This window comes from Lolium rigidum, chromosome 5 (assembly GCF_022539505.1).
Source record: "Lolium rigidum isolate FL_2022 chromosome 5, APGP_CSIRO_Lrig_0.1, whole genome shotgun sequence".
Taxonomy (NCBI): domain Eukaryota; kingdom Viridiplantae; phylum Streptophyta; class Magnoliopsida; order Poales; family Poaceae; genus Lolium; species Lolium rigidum.
The window spans coordinates 264,475,075-264,488,452 of NC_061512.1; the positions used below are offsets into that span (position 1 = coordinate 264,475,075).

The window sequence follows — 13,378 nt, forward strand, 5'->3', positions numbered from 1 at the left end:
CGCACCACCACACCCTCCTTGGATCGCCTTTTTAGTGTTTCGAAAATCACAGAAAATCATAAAAACTTCAAAAAAGTTACTTTGAACTGTACTTATATTAAGTGGTATACTTGTAGGAGAAATTAACAAATTTGAATTTAGAATTTTTTTTGCAAATAATGTGGGAAAAAATTTCAAACTGGATTTCTAGTCCCATACGAACTCGAAAAAAATGCATAATATATCAAAATGACCAAGATTCGTAGTCCATTCTGAAATTTACAGAATCAGCAAATTCGAATAAAATAAAAAAGTTACGGCAAAGTCAAGATTTTTTCTGGAAAAATAAAAAATTTGAAAAAAAATTATGTGGCGCACCAAATGCACATGCCCCACTCCCTCTCTCTTTCCTGCTCCTCCACTTCCCCTTCTATCCTTCTCCTCCCTTATCTCCTCCTCCTCTAGTTCCCTTTCTCTCCTTCTCCTCCAGTTCCCATTCTCTCTTTCTCCTCCTCCTCCTCCTCCTCATCCACTTTCCGTTCTCTCCTTTTCCTCCCTGTCCTCCTCCTCCACATCCGGCGACCTCCTCCTCTTCCTCCTCCTCTCCTCCTCCTCCTCCTCCTCCTCCTCCTCCTCTCCTCCCCCTCCTCCTCCTCTGCCACCCAAACACCCACCCACCGCCTACGTCCGGCCTCCTCCTCCTCCATCCACACCTCCGGCAATTTTTTTAAAAAAATTCCGGCAAAATTCCGGCGGGCCCAAATCTAGATCTGGCCTCCATTTTTTAAAATTAAAAAAAATCTGTGGCGCACCACCGCTGGTGCACCATAGAAATGTCACTTTCTGTGGCGCATGGGTCCGTGCGCCATAGAATTCAACTTTTGTGGTGTGGATTTAGTGGTGCACCCTCCATGCCACATAATACCTTTTTTGTGCGCCAGTAATGAGCCTTTTCCTACTAGTAGCTTGCGGCATCGGACCATGGCCTGGGACCTTCCGATGAGACGTCGGTCTTGGAGGACTCGTCCGTGCCCCCCCCCAGATGGGTGGAGGAGACCCCCAGGCCTCCGTCTCGGCCAGATACCCGGCAGAGCTCGCTCGGTTCCCACTAGGGGAACACCCCAAGCAAAGTATTCAGTGAGTGAGACGTTCTTCTCACTCATCTGGAACCTCAAGGAGTTCGAGGCTTCGGGACGCCAGCAACAGCTCAAGGTGTACATCAGGCTTGAAAATGTGGATATTGTGGGCCTTTAGAGACGATTAAGGAGCCCTTCATTCTGCATGAGTTGGAAGGCCTCAGTAGACACAAGTTTTGTTTGGCATTGGCGCCCGGCAACGGGCCTTTCGGGAGGGATCCTCCTAGGGGTGAAGGAAGAGCCCTTCCACGTCGAGGATATGGAGCATGGTGAATTCTTTGTGAGCATGGTGGTTACCCATAAACGTTCTAACCTCAGCTGGGAGGTTATCATTGTTTATGGGCCGAACGACCATTCGAGGTCTCAGGCCTTCCTATTGGAGCTCAACGATAAGGTTGAACGGTGCACCACCCCGGTGGTCGTCGCCGGTAACTTTAACCTGATTCGGTCTCCAGAGGATAAGAGCTCACCGACTGTTGACCTACCTAGGATGCGGTTGTTCAACGAATGCATCGCAAATCTGGCTCTTAGAGATATCACGCGGGTTGGCCCCCGGTTTACCTGGAGCAACAATCGTATAGATCCGGTCCAGAGAGTGTTGGACCGGGTCTTAGTGTCAATTGAGTGGGAGCTTGCGTTACCCCTATGCTCACTCTGGACGGCTACTCGCATCGGTTCCGACCAATATCCCCTCCTGCTCATCTCAGGGGGTTCTTCACCATCGCGGCTAAACCGCTTCCATTTTGAGAACTTCTGGCTAGGGAAGCCAGGATTCGTGGTGGCGGTCAGCCGTAAGTGGGGGCGGGCGGCTGAGTCCCCTCCGCGTGTGTATAATGAGGTGGATGTGTGGCACCATTGAGCAAAATTAACATGCTAGTTTATGCGGGGTTGGGGGGTGAACGTTGGTGCCGAGCTCCACTAGAAGAAGGCGACGCTTCTATGCCAAATCCAGTCCCTGGATCACATCGCAGACGAGGAGGGGTTGGGGCTGAAGAGTGGCTTCTACGCTATACCCTCGAGCGCTCGCTAATGGATATTTTCCGAGGTGAGGAGGCATTATGGCGACAATGGAGTAGCCAGAACTGGCTCCTCTAGGGGGATGCAAATACGGCCTACTTCCATGCCATCACAAATGGAAGGCTCCGCAAGTGCTCCATCCCCTGCCCCTAAGACGGGGCTCTCTGCTGGAGGATCCCACGGAGCTCTCGTCCCATATTTATTACTTCTACAAGAACCTCTTCACGGCCGGCCCCAGGACGGGGATCGCCCTCTCTCAGGACTTCTAGCCAGCTAAGGCCTTAGTCTCGGAGGAAGAAAATACTGCGCTGATTCTCCCGTTCACTAGTGCGAAAGTCCGGGAGGCGCTGGAAGGGATGAAGGCTAGCTCGGCCCTAGGGCTGGACGGCCTACGTGTGGTTTTCTTCCAAACTTTCTGGGAGAAAGTACACCTGGTTATCATGCCCATGTTTCAGGAGTTTTGTGTTGGTACCGTTGACATGGCTCTTATGAACTTTGGCGTTATCACCCTGATCTCCAAGGTTGTGGGGGCCATGGATATTCGCTAGTTCATGCCGATCACGGTCATCAACGTCATCCAAAGGTTGTTCTCCAAGGTATTTGCGTTGAGGATGGCACCGGTGGTGGAGCGGCTTACGCATCACTACCAATTTGCTTTCCTCAAGGGCAGACACATCCATGACGGGATTATAGCACTCCATGAGATCATTCATGAGGTTAAGAGCAGACACTAGCGGGGTGTCTTCTGATACGTCGCGAATGTATCTATAATTTTTTATGCTCCATGCTTGTTTTACACCAATTGCTATATGTTTTGTTTACACTTCGTGGCATTTTTATGCATTTTCGGGAACTAACCTATTAACAAGAAGCCACAGTGCCAGTTCCTGTTTTCTGTTGTTTTTGTATTTCAGAAAAGTTGTACAGGAAATATTCTCGGAATTGGACGAAACAAAAGCCGAAGTTCTTATTTTTCTGTCATGAAGACGGAGTCCAGAGGGGAGACGGAGAAGAGCCGGGAGGCGGCCACACCTACCCTAGGCGCGGGCCATCCCCTGGCCGCACCTAGGGGTGGTGTGCCCCCCCGGGCGCCCACCGACCTCGCCCTTCCACCCATATATTGCCTTCGTCACGAAAGTCGTAAATACCAGAGTCATATTCCCAAAAAAGTTCCGTAGCTCCGTTGCGCCGAAGACAAGTTTCGGGGGACAGAAATCTCTGCTCCGGCACCCTGTCGGGACGGGGAATTGCCCCTGGAGCCATCTCCATCGACTCCACCACCATCTTCATTGCCGTTGCTGACTCCCATGATGAGGAGGGAGTAGTTCTCCCCCGGAGCTGAGGGCTTTACCGGTAGCTAAGTGATTTATCTCTCTCTCCCATGGTGTGATCTTTATTCAAGTGGTTTTATTATGTAATCTCTAGAGACACCTTATCTCACGGTGTGAAGGTGACAGTGTGCACACCATGTGTGTCTCTTAGGCTAAAGTTTACAACAGTACTTATCATGAGTTACAATTTGTGTTGGATGTCTCTATGAAAGTGTGATGTTTGCTAGAATGTGAACTTTAAGGAGTGCTTTTATAGACGTATGCAGTGAATTGGTGTTTGTTATCCAACCTGAGAGTAGTTCAGTGTAGCATAGTGAAGAGATGATATTTATGTATTCAATTATGATATCATTGTTGAGAGTGTCCACTAGTGAAAATATGATCCCTATGTCTTGTTTCTAAGTATTGAAACACCGTTTACAACCAGTTCTGCTACATGTTTGCTCGCTGCCATTTTTATTTCAAATTGCAATTACCACTTATAATCATCCATATTACTTGCATTTCACTATCTCTTCGCTGAACTAGTGCACCTATACACCTGACAAGTGTATTGGGTGTGTTGGGGACACAAGATACTTCTTGTATCGTAATTGTAGGATTGCTTGAAAGGGATAACTTTGACCTCTACCTCCCTGAGTTCGATAAACCTTGGGTGATCCACTTAAGGGAAACTTGATGTTGTTCTACAAACCTCTGGACTTGGAGGCCCAACACTGTCTCCAAGAGTAGAAGCGTGCGTAGACATCATCTTCCTTATGCTAGATTTCCAGAAGGCGTACGACCGACTAGATTGGGCTTTCCTCCGCCAGGTTCTCCAACGGTGGGGGGTTGATGATAGGATGATTAGCTAGATCATGCTGACTGTCACGACGGGCAGCACGAACATTAATATCAATGGGGAAGTGGGTCCCTACTTCAGGTCGGTGTGTGGGGTATGCTAGGGGGACCCGCTTTCCCCTATCCTCTTCAAAGCTGCGGTAGATTCCCTGGTAGAGATCCTGGAGAGGGCCAGGATCTCAGGCCACGTTACTGGAGTGGTGGAACACCCCGTCCATGGCGGCGAGGGGTTACCATCTCCAATACGTGGATGACACCATGATTATGTTTGAAGGCTCGGACCTAGATATCTAGAATGCCAAGTTCCTACTCCTTTGCTTTGAGGCCATGTCGGGCCTCAAAATTAACTTCGACAAGAGTGAGGTAGTGGTTCTGGGTTACCCTCCAGAGGCCCAGCAACGAATTGCAGATAATCTGAACTGCAAGCTTGCGACCTTCCCAGTGACTTACCTAGGCATGCCAGTCATGGATTCTCGAATGCTGACCAAAGATCTTGGCCCGGTAGTGGGGCGAGTGAGGTCCAGGGCGAAGCCCTGGTGTGGCAGGTTTACCTCCAAAGGGAGCTAGACAGTTCTCATTGATTCATGCTTGTCGAGTCTCCCCTTGCATGTACATCATGGGTTTTTACCTCTTTCCAGAGGGGATCCACAGTTCCTTCGATAGGGAATTGTCGCGCTTCTTCTAGCAGGACCGGACTGGACTCTAGAAGTACCACATGGTTAATTGGGCCAATGTCTGCGCACACAAGGACCATGGGGGCCTAGGCATTATTTCCTCCCGCCACATGAATGTGGCCCTCCTTCTCAAGTGTGTGTGTGGAGGATCCTGAAAGATGACGACGGCATGTGGCTCCAGCTGATTAAAGAAAAGTACTTACGAGGCCGACCTCTCCTTACGTGCGAGAGAAGGGAGGGATCTCAATTTTGGAGATCCCTCTAGGATTTTAAACATGGGATCCGGACAGGACTATCCTTCACCATAGGCGATGGTAGAGGGACCATGTTCTGGCTTGATCCCTAGCTTGGGGACATACGCCTTATGTTTAGGTATCCAGAGCTTTTTGCGGTCTGCGCGGAGCCGTCCTTATTGGTGGCGGAGGCGGTCTAGAGGGGCTTGGCCATCCCTTTCTTTTGGGGTCTAACCCAGGATGAGCTTTTAGAGTGGGAAGCGATGCGCCCCCTCCTCCTAGAGGATCTACCAGGTAGGCCGAATGTGACCTCTTGGAGCTTGGGTGGCGCCGGCGTCTTCTCCGTCAACTCCGCCTACAAGGTCCTCTTTGGAGGGCCTATTCTTCAGTGGACAAGCATCGCTTCCTCTTAAGACGAAGATATTCCTTTGGCAATTGCTTTGGGACTGCCTACCTTCGGGGGTGGCTCGGGTAATAGATTGTGCCCTTTGTGTGCGGTCCCGAAAACGACGACGTACATCATGTTCTCATGGCCAGCGGCACAATTCCTATGGAGCTTTCTCCATGAGGCGTTGGGACCTGAGTGACAGGCCTCAGACCTCGGAGAGTTACCCTTTGGACCGTGCATAATAAGATGGTGATAGAGCGTATCTTTCTTCAGCGCGCCTCGGACTGTATCTTCAAATTCTTGGTTTTTTTGCAGCAGTGTGGTACCCGCTATGTAGGCAGCGGGACATGCGTCGGCTAGACGGCATGTTGGAGGACCTCCTTGCGGCGGCGTGTCGCCTCTCGTCGCCTCCCAGCTGATGTGGTGCCCCCTTCCCCCGCATCGAGGGGTCCGTTGTGTGTATCGTGTTGGGCTGGTTATGTTGCATTGTGGCCCCAGCATTCTAGACTCGTGTGTGTATCTTGTGGTCTATGTTTGTTCGGCCTATATGTCATGTATGACTGTGTTTGCTTTATTTATAAAGCGGGACGAAAGACTATTTCAAGAACAATGTTGAGCGGAACGGACAGGCAAAAAATGTGAATCATGCCCTAACTGAAAACCGGCTAGCTGCAGGATAGCAAAAGTGTAAAACTGTTAGAGCATCCCCACTCGTCTCCCCGACGAGGCTCCCGAGCGCCGTTTTTTCCATCCGGACGGCGAAATTCGGCCCAGTCGCGCCCCGGTTCCTCGTTTTTCCCCGAATTTGGGCCTTCATCCATCCGGCGAGTCCACGCCATCCCCGATCCCCCGAGGCGCGCTCGGGGACTCCGGACGAAGCGAGAGCGCGCGAAACGCCGAGAAATCTCTCCCGCGCTTTCGCTTCGGCTTCACCGCAGAGGTGGACCCGGCCGATCAGCGGCACACGCATCGTCTTCCGCACGCAGTAAAGGCTGCCGCCAGTCAGCTCGCCGCGGACGCCACGCGGTCACCTCCGCCTGGTTCGCCCCAAGCGCGAACCAGGCACCTCCGATGAGCGGTAGCGCAAGCCGGTGAAGGTGGAGGAGGTCCACAACGCCGAGGACACCGCTATCCTCGAGGCCGTCATGGTGAGGTCCCTCCAGGACCTCGTCCCCACCGACAACGCCATGCCCCTCGAACAGGCCTGCGCCTGGTCGAGGGAGCAGTGGGAGAAGGAGGAGGCGGAGCGGCAGGCTCGGCTCCTCAAGCAGGCCGCTCGCTACCGCCGGCCTGCGACTCCTCCATTTGGTGCCCCCGTCCCCGTCATCGACCTCGAGGAGTCCGACGACGAGTGGTACAAGCCCTCGCCGTCCCCGCCGCGCAACGGTGGCCGGTGGGGAGACCCCGGCCAGGGCACCAGCAGCCGCGTTTCGACGACGACGGCTCCGACGATGATGGAGGCGACGGCGACAAGGACTACACGGTGTTCTACCGCCATTTCGGCATGTAGAGCGCCGTGTTTTAATATTTAAAGTTGTATTCCCCCGGCCGAGGTCGAATATATTCGAATTCGGCCTCTATGTATGAACTTCGCCCTCTATATAGTAAATATCATTAAATTTAGTCTAAATTCAATCATTTTTAGCCGTATTTCGTCAAGCTTTCGTTTTCCAAAATTAGATCGGCGTCTCCGCCTGAGATCGCGGCTGGGAAACTGGTCCTCCCCACACCAATTTTACGTCCAATCCGGACGAAATTTACCCCGGATTTCGGCGTGGGGAGGCCAAACGAGTGGAGATGCTCTTAAGCATGCTCTTAAGCACACATACTTGGCAGTTGGCACAAACTGAGAGCTTGATCTGGGACCTCCACAAGTCCCCATGATAATACACGCTATAAAGTGCACGACATAGACAGGCACCTGTCTAGAGGGAGGCCTTCATTCTCTCACTCATTCCAATAGTGACGTAAACTTGTCTCTTGTCTGAGCACAGCTCAAAGCCCAACCAAAATGCTAATCCACGTAGCTTCTCAGTCCACTATAAGTAGCAGCCATGCATCCACAGGTCCTAATTAAGCTAATCCCAGCAAAAGCACAGCCACGTCCTGGCTGGCTTGACTCCACTTCTCTAGCTTCCAAGAAAAACCAACATCTCCTTTATCTTCAGGTTCATCAATCTCGATCCACATATCCCTGCAGCTCGCCATGGACGCCGTCGAGGTGGCTGGGTGCTTCCGGGACAAGACCATTCTCGTCACCGGCTCAACTGGGTTCCTCGGAAAATGTATGCCTATATACATACAATATATAGATGCTGCATGTGTACATTTACATAAATTCCTTACCTGCATTCACGTATACATGCAGTGCTGGTGGAGAAGATACTGAGGGTTCAGCCGGACGTGAAGAAACTCTACCTCTTGGTGCGCGCACCGGATGCAGCCTCCGCCGAGCAGCGTATCCTGTCCCAGGTAAGTCGACCCGTGTCACCGCAGTCCGAAGCTTACAAATGCCATGCCACATATGAAATGGTTGAATCTTACAAGTGTAGTTGGTAATTACTAACCTCCTTTGGTAGTCATTTAGTCAATTGGTCATAATTTCGTGCGCGCAGGTGCTGGGGAAGGATCTGTTCAACACCCTGCGAGAGAAGCATGGGCTTGCTGGCTTCCAGAAGCTCATCAAAGAGAAGATAGTTCCTCTCGCCGGAGACGTCGGGACTCGTGACTTCGGCCTCGATAGCTCCAGACTCGAGGACCTCTGCGAAGAGATCGATATTATCATCCATGGGGCAGCAACAACCAGCTTTTATGAAAGGTACATGATCGATCACTTACCACAAATACTTGTTACGTTTAATCATTTCTATCAACACCAATCAAATAATCAATTACCTTTACCACCATCCAATTGGATAGTCTTACTGACCAGACCCATGTGTTGATGTAATCTTTAATTAGTTATATTTGTAATTTTATCTTGTATGTTTGTGGTACTGATTGTACCAAGATAAACACAAGCACAAACAATTGTACTAAACTAGACGAACAATCAAGGGGATGGTAAATCTACAAAATACATAAGACAAAATAATGTCTAATCACCAAGAATGTTAAACTTAGTGACTCACTACAAATATTGAATTGAACAGGACTGAGAAAATATATATAATAAATAATTTTTAGAATTGAACTCTGCCTACATACATTTTCTCTCTGTAAAAGAAATAGCAAATTCAAGTTCTGGGAGGACAGAAGTAAAGCAATTATACTATTCCAGGTCTTATTGCTAATTCTTTTGCATGTTTTTTGAATTTTATTGCACGTACAGGTATGATGTCTCTTTGGCAACTAATGCATTAGGAGCACAATATGGATGCGAATTTGCAAAGAAGTGTCCTAATCTGAAAATGTTGCTTCATGTTTCCACTGGTACGAGTGTTCTTCTGTATACCCTGTTGTCCATGCTTAGTTCATCCGAAATGGAGCAGAATCAAAAAAAAATATGATGAGAATATATATGCTTAATCAGTTTTAATAACCATGACTTTTTCTATATTAGCCTTTGTAGCTGGTACCCAAGAAGGACTTTTACTGGAGAAAGCACTCAAGATGGGTCAAGCACTACGACCAGGTTACCACTTGGACATTGAAGCTGAGTTGCAGTTGGTTGAGAAGGTGAAGACTGAATTCATGGCAGCAAAGAGTGGTGGTTCAGACCAATCTGAGAAGACAATCATGAAAGAACTTGGCTTAAAAAGGTCTGACCAATCTATGTGCCCCCTTATTTTAAGGACATTTTTGACACTTTGGACATCAGCATGTTATTCAACATGCAATTCTGTGAGGTATCTTGGTAAAAAAGTAATATCTGAATTTTAAAAATGCTTTTCGTGAAGAAAATATAACATGCCATCTTTCACCTGTGCAACGTAAATAATCTTTCAAGTGTTAGTAGTCGAAGTTTTCTGATAGAGCCACTATATTTAGGGAGAGGTGATAATTAAATTACAACAAATTATATATATATATAATTGAGCTATTAAAGCTAACACCTAAAAATTAACTAAATTTTACTAACAGTGGATGAACTTTACCTGTTGACTACTCTGGATGGCACTCTTTTTCTTAAATAATAATGTTGATGAAACAGTAAAGGAATCTAATATTAATCGAAAGGTATATATGACAAGTCAGCTTGACACAATCTAAATTGTTCGTAAATATTTGAAGGGCTTGCCATTTTGGATGGCCAAACGTATATACATTTACCAAGGCTATGGGGGAGATGTTACTTGAGCAGCAGAGGGGAGACCTTCCTGTTGTCATTATTCGTCCCACCATGGTAACCAGCACTTACCAAGATCCTTTTCCTGGGTGGATAGAAGGGGCAAGGTACGATCAACATCTAAACATACTACCAATTTGTATATATCAATGTTATATCTATCTTGTGCAGTAATTACTGCTGTAGAGTTACTACATTACATATGCATCCAAGCTGGACATCTTCACAACTGAAAATGAGTTTTGCACTTTTGCTACCATTTTATCACCAGGACAATTGATGCTCTCATTGTCGCCTATGATGAGCAGGCGTTCCCCTGCTTCGTAGGTGATCTCAAAGATACAATGGATGCGGTGAGTAATACACAATGATTATTTTTTGACAGGAGAGTAATACACAATGATATTCATATGTACTTGGTATTAAGGGTGTAGACGGAGTCATAGAAAACATGTTCAACTTGAGAGATGCTAATAGTCCATATATATAGGTTCCTGCTGATATGGTGGTAAATGCAACTCTGGTAGCTGGGGTTGTTCACTGGAATGAGAAAGGGCAAGTCATTTACCACGTGAGCTCGGCACTCCGAAATCCACTGACCGGTCAAGTTTTTGAGGATGCATGTTGGGATTACTTCTCCGTCCATCCTCGTGTACTAGAGAATGGAAAAGCTCTCCAAAATAGAAGGCCATACTTGTTCAAGAAATTCTCTTACTTCCGTGCATATCTGACCCTGATGTATAAGCTACCACTCGAGGTGCAGAATCATATGTTTTATAATTCATACACACATGCCAATATAGTATCTATACGATGAAGTCACTCATATATTTTTTTCATATGTTTATTTACAACTGAACAGATGCTGCATGCAGTGAGCCTATTATTTTGTGGGTTATTTTCACAATATTACCAGAAGCACAACAGAAGATACAAATTCTTAATGCTTTTGGTCAAGCTGTATGCACCATATGCCTTCTTCAAAGGATGGTGAGATCCAATTTCTGCCTGTGATCCATAAATTATTGTACTTTCCAACTTGCCATTCGGGCACCGACACAGTGTGCAGTAACCCAATTGGACCCCTAAATTTTCTAGCTTCTATGTCATGTTAGAGCTCATACACACGGTTTAGGTTTAGAGGGTACTAGTAAATAAGCTTCTTATTAGGGTTTTGGACAAAGTGAAGAGGTATGGGCCACCAACATATTGCAAATACATTCAAATCTATACATTTGACTCGCATCAACCAACTTAGTTATTCTATTCATTTAAATAAGATCGGTGCTGCAAATTTATTCGTGTACTTATTGTAATATATACATATATGTTGATCCAATTTTCTTTGATGTTCTGTGTCTGTAGGTTTGATGACACAAACTTGACAAGGATGAGGAAGGAAGTAAAGATGAACGGCAATGATGGTAGCCTATTTAACTTTGATGTCAAATCTATGGACTGGCACCAATATCTCTTGAACGTCCATGTCCCAGCTGTGTTAAAATATGGTCGCAAAAAGAAGGGAAGTGTGTAGAGAAAGAGCGGAATCTTCATATTCTTGAGATGAAGGACATATGCATCGTTCTGCAACAAAAATGTATATCATACTACTAAATATTACCATTTGTATTAAGTGAAGCACATACAACTATGTGATATATGTTTACACTATTCAATGAACAAATAAATACTCAAATATCCCAGTGTTTTTTGGATGTGCTGACATGTGCCAATCGATCAGAACAATTCCGTGGATGTTGTCACGTGTAACATTATGGAAGAGTAGATGAATCAGTTGTTCAATACAAAAATAAATGGTTGGATTTGGGACCTTAAGTGTCGCTGAACAAAGGATATTAAAACACGCCAGGCCAATATTTGGGTTGGTAAATGTTAATCAGACCAATGCCGTGGGCAGTGTCATGTCTGACATATGGAAGAAGAGGGGACTGAATTGCTCAGCCTAATAAGAGGACGAAACTAACAACACGCGCCTTGCAGAAATTATTGTACCGACTGAACATCATAATCAGGCTTGTTAACATTTCGTCTCCCCACAATCTTTCAACAAGTTCAGTAGTAGAGCTGTAAGACAAATCAACCTAGTTTCTACACAGGCATGTGAGACCTCGAGGCACGCCAACCTACAAATTTTCCGAAGCAACCGGAGCAGAACAAACCAAACCTAGAAGCGGATGGCGATAAATTTGAGACTATTGGGAACAGTGCAGTACCGGAAATGCGGAAGGGGAAGCGCTTCCACAGGGGTCGATACCGTCGAGTACCACGGCGTCGGCGAGCGCGGGAGGCGCCGGCCGGGGATCTCAGCCGCCTCGACCTCGGTGGCGACTGCCGAGGCAGATTGAATGGAGCGTCATTTTTTCTTCTGAGAAGCAGGCGGAACAGTTCATGGGCTTTTCTATTGGTTTAGGCCGTAGATTCAGTAGGCCGGCCCACTTTTGCCATTTTTCTGCGGGACTACATTGGACTTTATTAAAACACTTGAAAAGGCTTCCGAGGCGGGCTCCAATCCTACCGCTGAGTAGCGGTTCTTACGAGGCATGGCCTGTGAGGGAAGAATCGTGTGAAAATTCTTCTTATTTCAGTTGTCGGATCTCAAATGGTATGCAGGACGCAGATGCAACCACAACCAAACACACAGTCTAAAATCCTTTTAAAACCCATCACATGTAGCCTGAGCTACCAAATTAACCGACAACGCCGTTTTTTGCATTATTTTGAATGGGCCACATTCTATCGTTGTTTTGGAGTGCCAGACCTACCTAACGCGCCACTATAGACCGGATAGTTCGGTTGACAAGCAAATTGTATCTTGTACTATTTTATATGGATTTTTCTATGCATCTACATATATGATTGATGACTATTTTTGCTTTGTTTGAGTATTCTTCCTAATGATGAGGGGTAAGTGAAAAAAAAATCACCAAGCTTGCCAAGAAAACTCAAATGAGTATAAAATGAAATGAAGATGATGAGAAGTGGTAACAGAACGAAGTTCAAAGAACCTCAACTAAAGATTCTCTTGACGACGAAGGAGTTAACGACCCATGAGGTCTCCGTCACATAAAGGACCAACAAAATGGAATGGTTTAGAGGAATAATTGAACCATGATCGAGATGGCAAGATTATGCTTGATGAATACAAGAAAGCGGATCATTTTAAACGGAGCCCAACAACACTGTGTGCCATGTCGTCAAATCGCTTCTACATCCACAAGCTACATTACAAGACATTGTATGAGACTTTGAGGGGTAAAAATCCATGAATTAACTACTTTCATGATTTGGGTTCCAGAGTATATGTCCTAGATGATAATTGTCCTATTAAATTCCCCCCTAAGCCTCGTGTGGTAGCAGGGAATTTTGGTCCTAACCTGAAGTCAACGCAAAATTGTACATATGGAAAATCATGTCTTTGATTTCTTCCATGAATGTGTCATCGTAGGAGGTACCCATAACAAGGAACCCACA

General features: G+C 46.7%; 1 protein-coding gene across 1 annotated transcript; it reads left to right on the plus strand.

Moving 5' to 3' along the window:
- Nucleotides 1-7,690: 7,690 nt before the first annotated feature.
- On the plus strand, nt 7,691-11,601 carry LOC124654163 (fatty acyl-CoA reductase 1-like). The gene is made up of 10 exons (XM_047193192.1): nt 7,691-7,883; nt 7,967-8,070; nt 8,214-8,416; nt 8,930-9,030; nt 9,161-9,359; nt 9,832-9,993; nt 10,158-10,239; nt 10,377-10,643; nt 10,749-10,876; nt 11,252-11,601. The coding sequence occupies exons 1-10, from the start codon at nt 7,805-7,807 to the stop codon at nt 11,418-11,420; spliced, it is 1,494 nt and encodes a 497-aa protein (XP_047049148.1). The 5' UTR covers nt 7,691-7,804; the 3' UTR covers nt 11,421-11,601.
- The last annotated feature ends 1,777 nt before the right edge of the window (nt 11,602-13,378 follow it).

Bases quoted from the DNA above. Each gene is read 5' to 3' on its own strand.
- LOC124654163 (XM_047193192.1), top strand. From the start codon at position 7,805: ATGGACGCCGTCGAGGTGGCTGGGTGCTTCCGGGACAAGACCATTCTC. The intron at 8,071-8,213 runs GTAAGTCGACCC...TCGTGCGCGCAG, and splicing joins AGCAGCGTATCCTGTCCCAG to GTGCTGGGGAAGGATCTGTT. The intron at 10,644-10,748 runs GTGCAGAATCAT...ACAACTGAACAG, and splicing joins TGTATAAGCTACCACTCGAG to ATGCTGCATGCAGTGAGCCT.